Source organism: Chelon labrosus (genome assembly GCF_963514085.1).
Source record: "Chelon labrosus genome assembly, chromosome: 8".
Taxonomy (NCBI): domain Eukaryota; kingdom Metazoa; phylum Chordata; class Actinopteri; order Mugiliformes; family Mugilidae; genus Chelon; species Chelon labrosus.
The window spans coordinates 4,446,983-4,464,188 of record NC_140358.1 but is presented as its reverse complement, the minus strand read 5'-3'; the positions used below and the strand labels follow the sequence as shown (position 1 = coordinate 4,464,188).

Here is a 17,206-nt window from a genome sequence, read left to right as displayed (position 1 = left end):
CCCAGCTCTTGAGAAATACAGTTAATTGTGATGTAGGTGTGTTGCTGTACATGTGAATATCACTGTCTAAAAGGTGAACATACCCATGATCTGTCGATTAACATAAGCTTCATATCTTCTACAGAACTATATTCAATAGCACCTAAACAAGAAGGATGAAAAAAAAAGCCTAACGCAAACTCTAGCTGTGGATTTGTGCAAAATATAAACACCGCCACATGCAGGAAACGGTTTATAAATTGCTGCATGATGCAAACAGCGTTCTCAGTGGATTTCACTGTGAAATGTATTTTCTGACGTGTGCTTCCTGGGTAAATTGTGTCATATAATATAAGCAGTTAGTATGGATGTGGCACCGTGGAGTAATGATTAAATGTTTGGTTTCATGGTATCAACTCCTCAGAGAGTGACTAAATAGCTGTCGGCTGTTCTTACTAAGAGCAGCAGCCAAATGCCTGACATGCAAATTTAATGTCAACAAATACCACTGCAGAGACTTGATTCAAACATTATTTAATGACACAGTTAAGTCAGTTTCAAACAGATATCCTGCTGTTAGTAAAAAATGTCTAACACTGAAAGTTATGTATTCAGCATAAGTGCAGAGAAATAAGTGCTGCAATTACAGAAGGAGATTGTTTAAAGGCCGGATGTGAAGGACGTCAGCTTAGGCACTTCAGAAAGTCAGGACTGTGCGGATACTGCAATGAGAGGTGGAAAAAAAAAAGAAAATACGTTAATCTTTGAAAGTACAGCCTTACAGTACAGTAACTAAATAAGAAAAACGAGAAAATATTTGTCAAACTGAAGTTCAAAAAACATTACAGTAATTAAGCTTTTCTTAGAACAATACATGTAACATGCTTAAATAAACAGTTTGCACCTCTCTCCGGCATGCATGAGGTCAAATCCCTCATTGATCTTCTCAAACGGCAGGGTGTGAGTCACAAACTCGTCCACCTTCAGCTTCTTGTTCATGTAGTCTTCCACAAGTTTAGGGACGCTCTCCACACTCTTCCAACCTGATGGAGATCAAAACTCGTTTACCAATTGCAATTTTCATTTAAAAAAGGCTGACTAAAAAAATGAAGAATAAATTGCTGCTTAAACAGAAATGATACAAAACCTCAGTATTTTAAAGGGTTAAAAACAATGGACAGTCTTTGAGTCCACTTACTAAAAAGAAAAGTTTGTGCTCAGATTAAAATATGCAAAAGAAAGTGGAAACTGCAGCCAGATAGTATTAAGTCCTTCTAATGCAGTAACTCGCCTCCAAAGGCTGTGCCTCTCCACACTCGGCCGGTCACCAGCTGGAAAGGTCTGGTGGAGATCTCCTGTCCAGCTCCGGCTACACCGATGATGACACTTTCACCCCAGCCTTTGTGGCAAGCCTCCAGAGCAGCTCTCTGAAATAATAGGCTGGTCATGTCACTGACTTTAAGCAATGCCAACTTTTTAATACGACTTTACACACTGTTCTGAATCAATATAAACTGCTGCCCTTTGGCGTGATAAAATGTGAACACAGTCTCACCATGATTTGCACATTCCCAATGCACTCAAATGAATAGTCCACACCGCCGTCAGTCATCTCCACCAGGACCTCCTGGATGGGCTTGCTGTGGTCCTTCGGGTTCACACACTCAGTGGCTCCAAACTCTTTGGCTTTCTCAAACTTGGCAGGGTTGATGTCCACACCGATGATCCTGGTTGCCCCGGCAACCTTGCAGCCCATGATAACAGCCAAGCCCACTGCCCCAAGGCCGAACACAGCACATGTGGAGCCAGGCTCAACCTGAGTGAGATGTGAGGAACAGGGACGTGCAGTGAGGCACAGATTTACAATTATGAACCCAATTGGAATAGCTTAAATTTGCCAATCAATTGGCTTTCACACTAACTAGTTACGTTTCATATCTCACATGAGCATTATTTACACACATATAGGTATAAGGAACATATGTGGCCAAAAGGATAATGTCAAATCTATAGCAGTTAAGAGAATAAGAGAGAGCGCGTGCGATTACCGTTGCAGTTCCACAGTTCATTCATACTCATTCAATATGAGTTCCCAGTGAGAAAAACAACGCAAATGGACATATTTGAATTTAAAACCAAATTGTCTCCTTAATCAAATATATTATATATAGTAATATTGTCTCATCGGCTCATCGGCTACCTCACCTGCCTCCCCTGACCGTACATCCCTGGTGACGAAGAATAACAATGTACAAATTGAAGTGTTGTCAAACTGAAGTTCAAAAAGGTGTTTCAAAAGATGAACAAAGCTGGAATCTTTGTAGTCGGTGCTCTTGAAAACATGGGTCAGTACTGGACATTTTCTTGGACATTTCAGTGTTGTCAATAAACGCAGAACAGGAAAAAAAAAAAAAATACTTTCTATGTCTGTCGCTCCAGAGAAGGCAAAACCACTTTGTGCAGGTAAAAGAAGTTCTATTTTGCTTCATGTTTTGGGACATGTAAACACATATATCCCCATATTATCTCCTCTCTGGAATTTCTAATGCTAGTTATTTTAATGGGGCAGAAGAAATGTCCTGTAAATTAAGACAGTAACAACATCGGTATCTTTTCTGTTAACTTTAGGTGACTGACCTACAAACAAGAAATAGTAAAATAATTTCGAACATATTTTTGTCAAGAAAGTAGTCAAAGTCACTTTGCCAGCAGCCTGTGAAGACTCACCTTGGCCGTGTTAACAGCAGCGCCATAACCTGTAGAAATGCCACATCCAAGAAGGCACACTTTATCCAGAGGAGCCTTCTCATTAACCTTGGCCAGAGAGATGTCAGCCACTACAGTGTACTCAGAGAAGGTGCTGGTCCCCATGAAGTGAAACACTGGCTTTCCCTTGCAAGTAAAGCGTGAGGTCTTGTCAGGGAGCAGGCCCTGACCCTGGGTCACTCTGCAGGGTAGAAGCACAGGGAATAATTTAGCATCATGAATAAGTGAGGAAACTTAATTGTTGATGATTAAAGAGCTTTAATTCAGTTGCCCTGGCTTGGGGTCCCTTTTTAAAATTCAAGGTTGCATAAATTAGTCTGCACACGTTACCTAATTTTCTGGCAAAGGTTGGTCTTGGGATTCTTGCAGAACTTGCATTCACCGCACTGCGGCACATACAACGGGACGACGGTATCACCTTAAAGAAAAATAACAGAATAATTAAAAAACAGAAAAGGAATACTTATTCGTATTAGAAAGTAAAGTTTCAATGTTTTGTTTGGCTGCTGCGTACCTGGACGGAATTTAGTGACTCCCTCACCAACGCTCTCGACTGTTCCTGCACCCTCGTGTCCCAAGATGACAGGGAAAAGTCCCTCAGGGTCACTGCCACTCAGAGTGTAGGCATCCGTATGACACACTCCTGTAGCAAACAGCTGAAAGGCACAGTGTCATTTCAAGTTCAGACAGGGCTGCTACACACACACACAAACACACACGAGTGGAATATTCTTTCCAAACACGTTTAAAGCATCAGTCTCGAGCAGTGTGCACCTGAGCGATCTGGCAACACTTGTGATCAATAGTACTAACAGCAAATTAAGTTTAATACTAAAGGTCGCAGAAACCTGGAAGGTGCAAAATGAACTATTGTGGTTTTAAAAAATAAAATGTATTTTTTCCATTATTCCATGAAGTCTGCAAGCAGCAGGGCACAGTGAAGGAAGTTGACTGCCTCACTAAAGGCTGCGGGACCTAGACTCCGTAACTTATGCACGCAGCCTACCCCAACCAAATGCTAGTCGGTGCTGTGTCTTTTTTGCCAGTCAGGTTAATTTTTGTTTCTTATGCCTGCTTAACTTTCAACAATGGCTGAAAGTTTCGCCGAGTCATACAAATATTTGTATCTCCAAACATCCTCAGTTAACCTTTCCTTGATGTAGTCCACCTTTATTGATCCAAAACAATCAATTAGAAATTGCGGAGATGGAGAAGCAGCCGGAAATACTAAAGCGGAAACACGCTACCACCAAGCGGACCAATCACAGCTCTTGCGGTCTGCGTCACTGCGGCATGTAGTTAACATTTCTGGGGAGGTGCATGTCAGCTACGGTGCTAGGGTCTGTGCAGGGTCTGCGTATGCTCTGCGCTGTAGTAGTCTAAACCGCCTATAAGAAGTTGGAAGTGGGTAGCCTGTTGCCTGCAGCTCTTCATCTAACAGCTAACTGTGACTGCTCATGTTTCATTAGTGACTAATTAAACATGGACTAATTACCTCTGCACACCTGCTGGTCATTGCACCGGGCACACCGCTCAGTAGCCCCACCCCTGGCCACACAAGGTCCTATATCTCTGGACCCTCCTGTTTCTGACATCCCAGTAACTATCAATCATAGACCAGTCAAGAGTGTGTGGTCAGACACACAAGCATGGGCACACCCCGGACCTAGTGTTTTCTCTGGGTGTGAAGACAACCATCACAGACCTGATCGGTTTAATTCTATCTGACCACAGATGTATAGTCTTTAACTGCGATCTACCAGCCATCAGCTCCGTCTCATGCGGCGGTTTTAGTTCTCGCTTCCTCAATCCTCAATCCAGCACTCTCTTTGACAGCCTTTACCTCAATTCTTCCAATCACTCCAACACAAATGACCTAACTAATAAGTTCAACTCTGTCTGTCTTTCTGCTCTAAACCCTACTGCACCACTGAAGGTTAGATCCATGTCATCAGTCAAAAAGCAGCCCTGGATAACTGAACAAATCCTCAGTCACAAAGAGAATGCAGAAAAGCAGAGCGCAGGTGGAAGATTTCTGGTCTGGTTGTTCATTTTAATCTCATGAAGGATGCATACTTGAAATTCAATAAAACAGTTAAATAAGCGAGATCAGCTTATTTCTCCAATTTAATCTCAGCCCACCATCACAACCCACAGGTTTTATTTAAATCAGTTGACCTGCTGGTAAACCCTACCCCTCCAAGTGCCCCAGCCAAAAGTGACGCAGACTGTGAAATTGTTTTATCTTATTTTACGGATGAGGTGAATGCCATACGAAGTTCTATCGTTCCAAACCCTACATACCCAGAGATCACACATCCACAGCCTCACACTTTTAATCGGTTTTACCGCATTACTATTACTGAACCTTTAGAAACGCTATCACATATTGTGACGTCCAACCCTCTTGATGTGATACCTCCAACGTTTTTATATAAGGTCACAAATTCTGTTGGGCCCTCCTTGAGTTATGAGCCCATATTACAAAGACAGTTCAAACTGTTTTTACCATCTGAGCAACACTTCCAAGATCTGGCCCTTTTTATCTTTTAAAGACACAGAGACTATTTTACATTTTACATTTATATCATCACGTCTGGATTACTATAACAGCTTTTTTACCCGTCTGAGCTCTAAAGCAATTTCACAACACCAGACATTCCGAAACTCAGCTGCCAGAATCGATTTTAAGGTCTTATTGATTACTTTTAAAGCTCTTCATGGCTGTGCAACTGACTACATCGCTGACCTTTTAGCACCATACAGGCCAGCACATACATCGAGATCCTCGGGCAGAGGTCCACTGTCTGTTCCAGGGGCCTGGCTGAAAACAAAAGGTGACAGGGCGTTCGCAGTCAGGGCTATACGGCTGTGGAATGATCTGCCTCAGGAAATCAGGCCAGCTGACTGTCATCTTTCTTAAATCGCTACTTAAAACAGACTTTCATCGTAGAGCCTTTCTTGGTCTGACTTGAGTTTTAATTATGTTCTTAACTGTATGGTGTTGTGCTTTTCTTTTAACTGTTCTAACTTTGTTTTATGTGCCCGTTTTCAAATTACAAATTTGTTTTTTAATGTTTCTGTGAAGCACTTTGTAATGTTGATTTGAAAAGTGCTACACAAATCAAGATTTGTATTAGTTCATTACTCCCTGCAATATTTAATCCTGTCAGAAAATGAACATTGTCTTGTTGCGTTTTTGAGAAAGGCCAGCGGTGACTCCTCACTGGCAAACAAATTTCAATTTGTGTAACTACTTCATAATAGAAGTCCACTCATGTTTTGTCAGTTGAATGCTTTAAAGATGAAGCTGCAGGGGTTGGAAATTGCATTTGCTTTGCATTAGCAGCAATCCCATCAGCTATCATGTGAGGTGATTTGGTATTCTGCATTTATTTACAGAAATTTATTTATAGCAATCACATTAGCAGTAACATTTTCCCCCAGGAACATAGTCACAGAGGTATCCTGGTGACAAATATCTCTTCACACAATTGGATAGTCCTATCCTATCCTAGTCTATCACCATATAAAGCCCCCCCCCCCAAATTATTCAGTTGGACCAGTAGATCTTTGCCGGGGCATAACCAGTTCGCGATGGAGTGAGCCCAGAACAACTTTTCCACCACAAAAAAAACTGTGGACTGGGGAATGTCGGTCTGGCCATAGTCACCATTGTAATGCCTCATTCAATGCAATGGTTTCATTTTTCATTTTTTATACACAAATTAAAACTGTAAGTCCCTTTGGCTGTGAAACAATATAATGACCAATGTTAGATGCATGCTTTAAAGGATAAAACACAGGGTTATGGTTGGAAGAATTGTGTTTGTTCAAAGGGGAATTTGAGAGCCATTGTTGCCTTCTCAAGAAAATGTGACCATGAAAAGAATACCAAAACTTTTAAATACCATTTAAAAAGAAACTCCTCACTAAGCCGTTCCTCTGAAAGTTTAGGCATACGCGTTTAAGTCGGGCTTAAAATGCACCTTAATGCGAACTTCATGGGCCTTCGGTGGGGCCACCTCCACCTCTTCAATGGAAAGAGGCTTGCCAGGTTCCCAGGCAACAGCTGCCTTGCACTTGATGACCTGAAAGTCAAAGAAAAGCACATTACTTAAACAATTAAATTAATAACTGCAGGCTGCAGCATTGGGTTGGCTACAGCTCAAGGGGATCTAACAATTAGTTGCACAGTGTAGCAAACCTTTGACCTCTATCCAGGATTTAAATTATGTAAGACTTCCAGTAGATTCTTTGTCGAGTAATATTCAGCTTTAACACCAGTTAGCTTGCATTGCTTTTACAGCATCGTTGTTCTAATGCTAAATGGGTGCAATGTGTGTAAGATATGGAAAAACGCGTCTTTTGATGCTTTATTAGATTAGTTTGAAAACATGCCAACTATATCCTGCGACAGCTTGCACATACCGGTTACAGCCGACTGACCAAAGATCCCTATTCAGTAATGGAACAGTGATTCTTTGAAGCAGTTCATGAAACGCACATTCATTGTTTCACGTTAGCTGACAGAGCCATGCCTATTTACGCTACAAATGTATTTCATGGCGCCTTAATGACGCTTGCATTTAGAATGAGTGCATTTTAAATAAGACTTGCACATTTTATGTTTGGGAAATTTACTTACTTTGCCAGCTGTCTCCATGTCGCTTCTTTCAGCAAGAGAGAGGACGGGTCAAAAGCGGCCGTAAAGGAGTTAACCTCTGGGCCAATCAGAGACGAGAACGCTCAGTGCTCGTATGACGTAGGCGCGGCGGAGGAAACAGTTATTTGAACAATAAATGTTTCAAAAATACCTTTTCAGTGGATTAAAGAATACTAAAAGTCAGATACCAAAGCATTTAAACCCTAAATATAAATGATAACTGTCATTAAAATATGAAAAGAAGTTGATTGATTTGCCTATGGTGTGTATAGCCATAGTGGCATAGGTGGGAACAACGTGTGTTTAATTACCCCTCATTTAAAAGTCGTAAAATCGGACATGTACCTTCTCCCTTACTGAAATATCCAAAATCTACGTTCACGCACATATTTCTCATTACACAATATTGTTGACTTTTAAAAAAAAAAACATTTATCATCTTTATAACTACAATTAATACACGGGATATACTCAAATCGCTCATAAGAGTGTGACCTTGCAGTCATTTTCCAAATTACTTAAAAATCCATAAACTTTGACTCAGTGGTTCCAGATTAGGTGTTACTCAATGCAACATGTCTTATTTTATTTCTCTGAATCTAACATCTAGGGTCCGCTGTTCTCTTAACTGTTCAAATGTGCAGCTCCAAGATATTAAGAGTGGTCCAACATGTCAGCAAGCCAATGCTAGAAACTCATGCACAATTATGCAAAACACATATCCTAGCCAAATAATGAAATACTAGCTTATAAGGCCATGGGCATGCTTGCCCTTTCCACATAAAAGTACATTTATTATTACTTCTATGAAATGTGACTGAAAAATCTAGTTTTATTGTGGTGTTCAAGTATACTACCTCTATTGGCAGGTACTGTATCAAAGAGGATCACATATGTCAAGGGGGACATACGTTTTTAAACACAGCTGACTTCTACACTGGGTCTGATGTTATAAACTCATCATACGTCCACTTCTTAAAGTTACATTTTAAAGGTTTACACCTTAGTGTCAAAGGCTCTGTAAATAGAGCACTGTGTACAATTGTGATTTCTATTCAGGATACTTTGCATTCTTAAAATAAACAGACAGTTCCAAAGCACCTTTTAATCAAGGTCTTTAACAAAAATGCAACAATATTTGGCTAAAGAGATTACAAATTGTATATTAAAATGTTTTCAGCTAACATTGAATGAAGTCTGATACCCCACACAATTCTTGTATGTGACGACGGAAGCATATTTGTATCGTGTTTCCTGAAATCTTCAAACATTTTTACAAATCAGCACAAGATATAACGACATGCCTGTTCACAAAGGGATCCAATAACCTTCATAAACAGGCTGAAAAGGTCCCCCCTATGTTACACACAAGCATACATATGAACCTTTTAAATAAAAATCATGAAGACCCATCGCTCATCAAAAACTGGTACAAAAACAAAAGAGAAAATCCACTCAAGTTCTATAAACAGAGGTAAGGTCCGTATGAATCCAATCTGACGCAGATTGCAGCCTTTTAGCTGGAGCAGGTGAAGACGAGGATGAGATCACGGCAGACTCTCAGAGTCAGATCATCTACCACCTATAAGTACCAAAAAAAAAAAAGCAGGAATTATAGCATACAGTGTGTCACAACTTCATTACTAAGTAGATATTTACTACAGTAAATGGACCAACCTCTGAATCCACGTCCACCACTACCTCCTCCTCCTCTTCCTCTAAAGCCTCCTCCTCCACCGCGTCCTCCTCCAAATCCTCCACCGCGTCCTCCTCCAAATCCTCCACCACGTCCTCCTCCAAATCCTCCACCGCGTCCTCCTCGAAAACCACCTAGAACAAAAAACAATTAATCAAATCTCTATCACAAGCTCTTTACACCATCACCAAATAAATACTCAAAACGAGAGACTAATCCCTTACCTCCACGCCCACCACCTCTTCCTCCTCCTCTGCCTCCTCTCGGTGGCCCTTTCTCTCCTGGCGGCCGAGGGAGGAATCTTTGCAGTGGGAGGAGCTTCATTGGATCTATATAAAACTAAAAGACAATATATAAATACATCAGTTTTAGCATGCAGAGGTAACCAAAGTCAGCAGTTAAAACATGTCTGCCAGATATTTATACCTTCTGTAATTTCTTGAATGAAGATGCCTTCATATTTTCAGAAAGTTTGACTGAAAAATACTGAAAGTATATGTTAAGGAACCAACACACTTCTAGATGACAATACTGTTACTTGATCACAAGAGGTCCCTACAACATTTCATCTCCGAGGTTCAGATTTAAGAACAACAGAAAGGATACAAAGTCTCGCAGCTGGCCGAATATTTCATCCACTTTCCCGATCTGCTCCTTGTTTTCCAGGTACACTGGGGCATTGAAGTAGGGAACTTTGTTTTCCTCTGTTGTACACTTGCACACAATGTCATCTTCGCATGGATGCATGAACTCTCCCACTGCTGCAGAGTGGAAAGACATTGGAATAACAAAGTTAATTTTTGAAGAACATGCAGAAAATATCTGCAAGAAGCTTTAAAATACATAATATCATAACATAGTTTCTTATAATAAAAAACGATTACTGTATAGGCACTGCAGCCCATTTCTCATGCAGAATTTAAAGCGCTTATGGTACATTCACATCAAGTGGGATAGATTGATGTTTTTTGTTTGTTTTTTTTTACAACTAGCTAATTGTTCAGAATACCCCAGACGGATCAATGATTGTAAAGCTGAATGTGTGAACTTTAAAAATAGTTAAGTACGGTTACATTTATCTTGTTTGAATATCAGGTACTTCTATATGATTCAGTAACATGTCTGAAATATTGGTGCTTTGAAAGCAATGCAGTTTTTTGTTTCCTGTGGCTTCTCCTTGGACTTCAAATTTGAAACAGATCACATCATTAAAGCCCAACACTGCCATATTAAAAGAACTTCAAGTGTCGTCACTGTATCACTCAAGCATATTATGGCACGATCACATGGTTCCCTAACACCAATGTATGCTTCAGCAACTCCTTTTCAACATTAGATCAGTTTGTGATTTAACGAGCTTACCAACAACATATTCTGGAGGACCATAGTCTTGCTGTCTGTTAAAACCGCCTCTTCCACCACCACGTCCGAATCCACCACCTCGGCCCCCACCAAATCCTCCGCCGCCTCTGCCATATCCTCCTCCACCACCACCACGGTTAAAACCTCCACCTCTTCCACCGCCTCGTCCACCTCCTCCTCCTCCTCTGTACGACATTTTCTTCGAATCTTCTGTGAATGAGAAGTCAGAAAAGTCGTCTTAAAACACGTCAATGAATTACAAAGTATTAGTTAAACACGGGTAACTGAATTCACTGCATTCAACAGCGTGTCTTCAGAAGCACTACAGGAGTTATCGCTAGCATGTTAGCTCAAGTTAGTCATTCAAACTACAAAATTCATCCACATTTTCAAACACAAACCAACACATTAAATATTCGCCTTTAAAATAAGAAAAATACACAATCTACAACTCTATCTATACATATTTATAGCAAAAAAACTCACAACTTTGATCGGCTAGCAGCTATTTTCACAGCGACCGACTTCCATGCGATGACAACACGTGTGATCAGTGACTGCCGTAAAGGTTTTCATCGTGTCGGGAAGTGTCGCGAATACCCCAACTGTGTTTAAAGGAGCAGGCGCCGCCGCTGCTCCGCTCACTGAGACACTGATAAAGAGAAAGGGTCAGTACGTTCAGTACAGTGTATGCTTAATTCTACAGACTCCAGTATTGATAAAACACGACACTGTTTTTCTGTGTGATTTGGTGATGTACTGAGATGTAAATATTCCGCTAATCTATTTTGTTCCAATACAGGCTCTTTATTACGGCGATATTATTCAAAAATGTCAACAGCAGGTCAGGTAAGAAAAGTTTATCCACGATATATTCACCGTTTGTCTCATAAAAACACAAACTGGAAATGTTAAGTGTTCGTCTGCTCTGACTGCTGGTTAAGTATGGTGTGCAATAGTTACTGTTAAATGGTAGAAAATTGTTTTTCTCAGGGCTGTCACTGCAGTAAATATCTGCCAGGCTCGGCCACACCCGAAACAAAAACAGACATGGTCACAACAGAACATCATTGTTTCACATGTTTCATTTCCCTGTTTCTCTACCAGGTGATTAGGTGCAGGGCAGCTGTTGCCTGGGAAGCTGGCAAGCCACTGTCTATTGAAGAAGTTGAGGTGGCCCCACCAAAGTCCCATGAAGTCCGAATCAAGGTTAAATGCACATGCCACACTTGTCTGCAAAGAAAAAAACAAAACAAACAACAGTGTGCATATGTTCTGTTTAGAACATAGTTTAGAAACAAAGTAAAAAATAAAAAAAAACGTGATGTGCAATACAGGAACTTACACTCAACGTACACAATATTATGCAACTTCATACTCCTACTTCACATTCTATACACAAACGTACATTTTAGTCCTCCACATTTGTCCAACAGCTCTCGTTACTAACTACTTTTCAGATTACCCTACGCTCATAATCTACAGAAAGCTGCTGAACGCGATGATTTTGAATGTTTGTGATTAAGTTTGAGATAATTGTATTAACTCTTAAGACAATAAGTACAAGTACTCGTATTACTATATGTTTTATACAAGTGTTAGGCTAGAAACATTGGAGATGTAAAACAGATATTGCACAGTACGGGTATTTCATGACATTTAACTATAGTCTGTGTTAGTGCATAGTGTTGTATCTCAGTAAAAATACTGTGTCCTCAGTGCTGATGTGTTTGTGGTCTGCTTGGAGCAGACTGGCTTGGTTCCAGAAGGAAGGGTACTTTTTTTTTTTTTTTTTTTACTTTTTTTGGAAACAATGATATGTCATGTGGCTCTTACGTCTAGAATATTTTTCACTTCCTGTTTGTCTTCTGTGGTGAATATCTACCCATCTCTAAGGAAACCACCTTGTGACTTGAATCAGCACCCTATGTCTACATACAGATTGTTGCCACGGGCGTGTGCCACACAGACTGGGGGTACCTGTATGAGACTGGAAAGGGGATGAGATTCAGACCTTTCCCCTTGGTGCTTGGCCACGAGGCTGCAGGCATAGTGGAGAGCATTGGCCCTGATGTCACCGAGTTCTCTCCGGGTAAACTGTACAGCTCATAACCACCAAGCTGACATTTGGTTCTGATTCTCATTTCTCTCTTTTTTTTCCCCATAACTGACGGAATTATTTTGCTGTTTTTTTTCTCAGGGGACAAAGTGATTCCTGTTTTTCTGCCAAACTGCGGTGAATGTGAACGATATCAAAACCCAAAAACAAATCAATGCAGGAAGAACTGGTGATTGCATTAACCTATGGTTAGACACATAAACAGACATTTGCATTGATTTTGGTGGTGTTTAAATGTATACTGTCTCTTGTGGCTTCAGGGCAAACACACAAGTGGGTGTATTAGCTGATGGAACAAGCAGGATATCTTGCAAGGGGCAGCAGGTGTACCAGTTCCTTGGCATCAGTTCTTTCTCCCAGTACACTGTGGTTCCCGACACCTCTCTCACAAAGATAAGATCTGATGCACCGCTGGACAAAGTCTTCCTGCTTGGCTGTAGCTTCTCCACTGGTTATGGAGCTGCTGTTAATACAGCCATGGTAAGTGGATTCAAATCTTCTGGTCACACCAACTCTGATCTGGAGCACAGGTTGTTCCGAGCCGAACTAGATGGATACAAATGGAACAAATGTAATTCCAACTATCCATAACTTTTTGTTTTCTGCCCATTAAATTAAGATGACCTGATCAATGCTTGTTTTTAACAAACATGAAGTGACTCAGTAATAAGTCTGATTCTTAATTAATTGTCTGAATTGAACTGGCATAACAAAAATGACATAGCATTCTTGAGTGACTGATGAGAATTGGCTCAAGCAGTGGCATGTGAGCCTGATTCAAATACAAATTGACAATATTACTCAAGGTCAAGTTCACATAAGAATAAAAAGAAAGAATACATGGATAAATAGAAAGCCGCAATAAACACATAATCTATACACCAATCAGGCATAACATTATGACCATCTTCCTAATATTGTGTAGGTCTCCCTTGTGCCTCCAAAACAGTTGTGACTCATCAGGGAATGGACATGGGCCTTCCACATGAATGCCAGGTCCAAAAGTTTCCCAGCAGAACATTGAATTGTTACAAGATGGTCAATGTTATTTACTTTTCCTGTCATTGGTCTTAATGTTGTGGCTGTAATGTATAGCATATGCTGTAAAAGTTATCAGTGAAAATGATGAAGTCATGTTAAATAACTTTTGGATGACTCCTGCATCCAGGTTGAAAAAGATTCTTTGTGCTCCGTGTTTGGGCTTGGACCTGTTGGACTGGCTGCCATCATAGGCTGCAAGGTTGCCATGGCAAAAAGGATCATCGGGGTTGACGTCAACTCAGAGAAGTTTGAGAAAGCCAGACTGTTAGGGGCTACTGACTGCATCAACCCTGCAGACCATCCTAAGCCGATCCAAGAGGTTCTGGTGGAGATGACCGATGGAGGGGTGGACTACGCTCTGGAGTGTGTTGGAAATCCAGAAGTCATGGTGGGTGTCTCAACATCATTCAGAATTTTAGACACAGGAGTTCCCTTACACCAGACTATATGAATTTGCCAATTTATATTGAAAGGATAATTAACTGAGATAACTGGTCCTGTCATCCTAGAGTGCCGCATTTGAATCCACGAGAGATATCTGGGGCTCCTGTGTCATTGCTGGGTGGACAGAGACAGAATCAATGTCTGTGCCGGTTGAAAAGTTACTGATGGGACGCACCTTGAAGGGGACCTATTTTGGAGGTTTGCAGGCATTTTTGTTCACTCAAACATGTGCCAGCAGCATGTTATGATATGTGGTATGATTGAGAAACTGACTGAAATGGGTACATTCATTGGGAAATGGCAGTTAAGTAATGGGAGCTTGAAGCTAGCTAAACAAAAATAGTGCATGATCATTGTAGTCTGTAACCACATTTTGGCATATGATTAAAAGTAATGAGTCTGAAGCAGAAAAAAATTGATGGAACTCTCAGAGAAGCACAAAACAAGTGATCATAAACTTACAACTAACATACATCCAGAAGAGGGTTTCACTCACATTAATCTTGTGGTATGTAAGAGCTAAGTTTTGTTACCGTCCTCTTAAGGCTGGAAGAACGCGCAGGACATCGCTAAACTGGTGGATGACTACATGAACGACAAGCTGAAGCTGGATGAGTTTATCACCCACAACCTCCAACTGGATCAGATCAATCAGGCCTTCGACCTCCTAAAAAGTGGTACAAGGTAATTTCTTGCTCCTATGTTTTTTTTTCATACTGTATACAGCGGGTAAAGTAAGTACTGAACACATTACCATTTTTCTCAGTAATTACATTTCTAAAAAGTGCTACTGATATGAAGATTTCACCAGATGTCGGTAACAACCCACACATGCAAAGAAATCAAACCTTAGATGTCCATAAATCATGTTACAAAATGGAATGACATAGGGAGAAAGTATTGAACACACTTAAAATTATTTAATACTTTGTTGGTAGTAACAGCTCCAAGATGCCTCCTGTATGGAGAAACTAGTCGCATGCATTGCTCAGGAATGATTTTGGCCCAGTCTTCAAATCATGCGCGCGTCTTCTATGAACTCTGATCTTTTCATAGATTTTCCATTGGATTTAAGACAGGTGATTGGCTGGGCCATTCTAGCATCTGTATTTTCTTTCTCCAAAACCAAGTGAGAGTTTCCTTGGCTGTGTGTTTGGGATCATTGTCTTGCTGAAATGTCCACCCTCGTTTCATCTTCGTCATCCTGGTAGATGGCAGCAGATTTTTATCAAGAATGTCTCGGTACATTTTTCCATTCATCCTTCCTTCAGTTATATGAAGTTTGCCAGTGCCGTGTGCTGAAAAAACAGCCCCACACCATGATGTTCCCACCTCCAAACTTCACTGCTGGTATGATGTTTTTGCGGTGATGTGCGGTGTCATTTGACCGCCAAACATGGTGTGTATTATGGCATCCAGAGGGTTCAATTTTGGTCTCATCTGACCAGACTATATTCTGCCAGTATTCCACAAGCTTGTCTAAATGTTGTACAGCAAACTTTAAACAAGCTTCAACATGTTTTTTTTCTTCAGCAATGGAGTCTGATATTAATGTGCACTGACAAGGGTGATGGTGTTCAGTACTTATTTTACTCGCTGTATGTGTGCAATATTTTTATTTCTGACATTGTGAAATCTGTTCAGACAGTTCACACATTAATGGCACTGAAATTCTATTTGGGGATAAAGGGTTTAGGGTAAACACTTGGTTTGTGGTTCGGGTAAAAAAAGTGTGATTATAAAAATAACTGAAGCTTTAACTTGCTCTTCAGACCACTACTTCAACAAACCACCACAAAATTCAGTTCTATTAAATTTTAGTCCTGTCAATAACAGTAGAAATTGTCTTAAGATGCTTTGCAACACCCGGCCTGAAACCCCCAGAGCAAGCAGGAAAGCAAGGGAAGGAACTTATCTGTTTCAACAGGAAGGAAAAGAGAGAGAAGAGAGCAGCAAGAGGAACAAGATAAGCATCTGTGATAGATACATACATATATCTGGGTGAACCATACGTGGTACAAGTACAGGATATAGCTGATGATTTTACATGAAAGACTGAGAAAGAATATAAACCAGGGCACAGGGGCATACAACTGTTAGTGACTGCTGGACTTCTATTACAGGGAGTTAGCTGCTATAATGAATAGGTATCATAGGCAGGTTGGAGAATTATGCATTCAGGTGGAAAATGGTGTAATTTAAATGTATTATTCAGGGCTTTTACAAGCTGCTTATATGTATTCCAGGAATAATTGCGCAATGCAAATGTATTTTGTTTATTCTCTGTTACATATGGCCTCTTATCAATTCCATAGCATACTCTGGACATAATTTTCTTGAGTAACTGATTAACAGATTGACCTTTCTATAAGATTTCAGTCCAAGGTGACATCCACAAAGTTTTATCTTTTCCCAACCAGCACTTTAAAGCCAACTATATATTTACAGTTGTAGCAGCAGCTGGAAGCAGTGAATGTTAGCTTAAGATCTGTAACTCAATTAACTGTTTAAATAATTTCAGTTATATTGTTTATATTATTCAATGTGTCTTGTGGGATAAATTACAGGATTATCTTATTTCTTGTTTTTATTTTTTTTCTTAGCATCCGTACTGTCATCCTTCTGCACTGAAGAGGAGGGTACACCTTAAAATGCTACTAAATAAGATGAAGGACCAACATTTTCGTGTTACTCTATTATGTTTTGTATACAGCACACAATTTCTGTGTGAAATGTTGATCCATTTTCTTAAATATATCAACAAATCTTTTCTCTGCTTGACTCTGTAGGAAATAGTCACATTTGCCACTAGATGGCAGTCTTACATCATGTAAAAGCTCCAGCCTTTGTCCATAAAAACATGTAACCTGATTAAAAAAAAACATTGCTTTCAATGCTGTATTTTTATTAACATTAAATTCTGATGTTGTGTTCCTGATTCTCACAGCCTTGATAAAAAAAAAAAACAGAATAGTCACTCTTCTTATGTGAAGTGATTAAGGATGTACTTCATAAATATACAGCAGCTGTAGTGACATAGGGACAATTTCTCTGTACATCTCTCACACTTGACAGCTACACTGAGCTGTCATTCTGGTCCAGATATCAATATACAGCAATAGTTAGAATTAAA

General features: G+C 40.2%; 3 protein-coding genes across 3 annotated transcripts; 1 reads left to right on the top strand and 2 right to left on the bottom strand.

The window, feature by feature from the left end:
• Positions 1-482: 482 nt before the first annotated feature.
• On the bottom strand, positions 483-7,450 carry LOC311491407 (alcohol dehydrogenase class-3). Its single transcript, XM_084549311.1, has 9 exons — positions 7,394-7,450; positions 6,735-6,836; positions 3,260-3,401; positions 3,076-3,163; positions 2,707-2,926; positions 1,535-1,795; positions 1,271-1,406; positions 884-1,022; positions 483-701 (listed from the first exon to the last, which is right to left on the bottom strand). Exons 1-9 carry the CDS (start codon positions 7,409-7,411, stop codon positions 677-679), a joined length of 1,131 nt encoding a protein of 376 aa, XP_084405437.1. The 5' UTR covers positions 7,412-7,450; the 3' UTR covers positions 483-676.
• Positions 7,451-8,501: 1,051 nt separating this feature from the next.
• Positions 8,502-10,665, bottom strand: gar1 (GAR1 homolog, ribonucleoprotein; the record flags this gene model as incomplete). Its single annotated transcript, XM_084550145.1, has 6 exons — positions 8,502-8,993; positions 9,089-9,241; positions 9,332-9,446; positions 9,534-9,593; positions 9,714-9,868; positions 10,470-10,665. 6 exons carry the CDS (start codon positions 10,663-10,665, stop codon positions 8,983-8,985), a joined length of 690 nt encoding a protein of 229 aa, XP_084406271.1. The 3' UTR covers positions 8,502-8,982.
• Positions 10,666-11,069: 404 nt separating this feature from the next.
• LOC311491516 (alcohol dehydrogenase class-3-like) lies at positions 11,070-16,967 on the top strand. Its single transcript, XM_084549451.1, has 10 exons — positions 11,070-11,137; positions 11,272-11,318; positions 11,577-11,678; positions 12,411-12,561; positions 12,670-12,757; positions 12,849-13,068; positions 13,757-14,017; positions 14,139-14,271; positions 14,619-14,757; positions 16,677-16,967. The coding sequence occupies exons 2-10, from the start codon at positions 11,301-11,303 to the stop codon at positions 16,702-16,704; spliced, it is 1,140 nt and encodes a 379-aa protein (XP_084405577.1). The 5' UTR covers positions 11,070-11,137; positions 11,272-11,300; the 3' UTR covers positions 16,705-16,967.
• Positions 16,968-17,206: the final 239 nt, after the last annotated feature.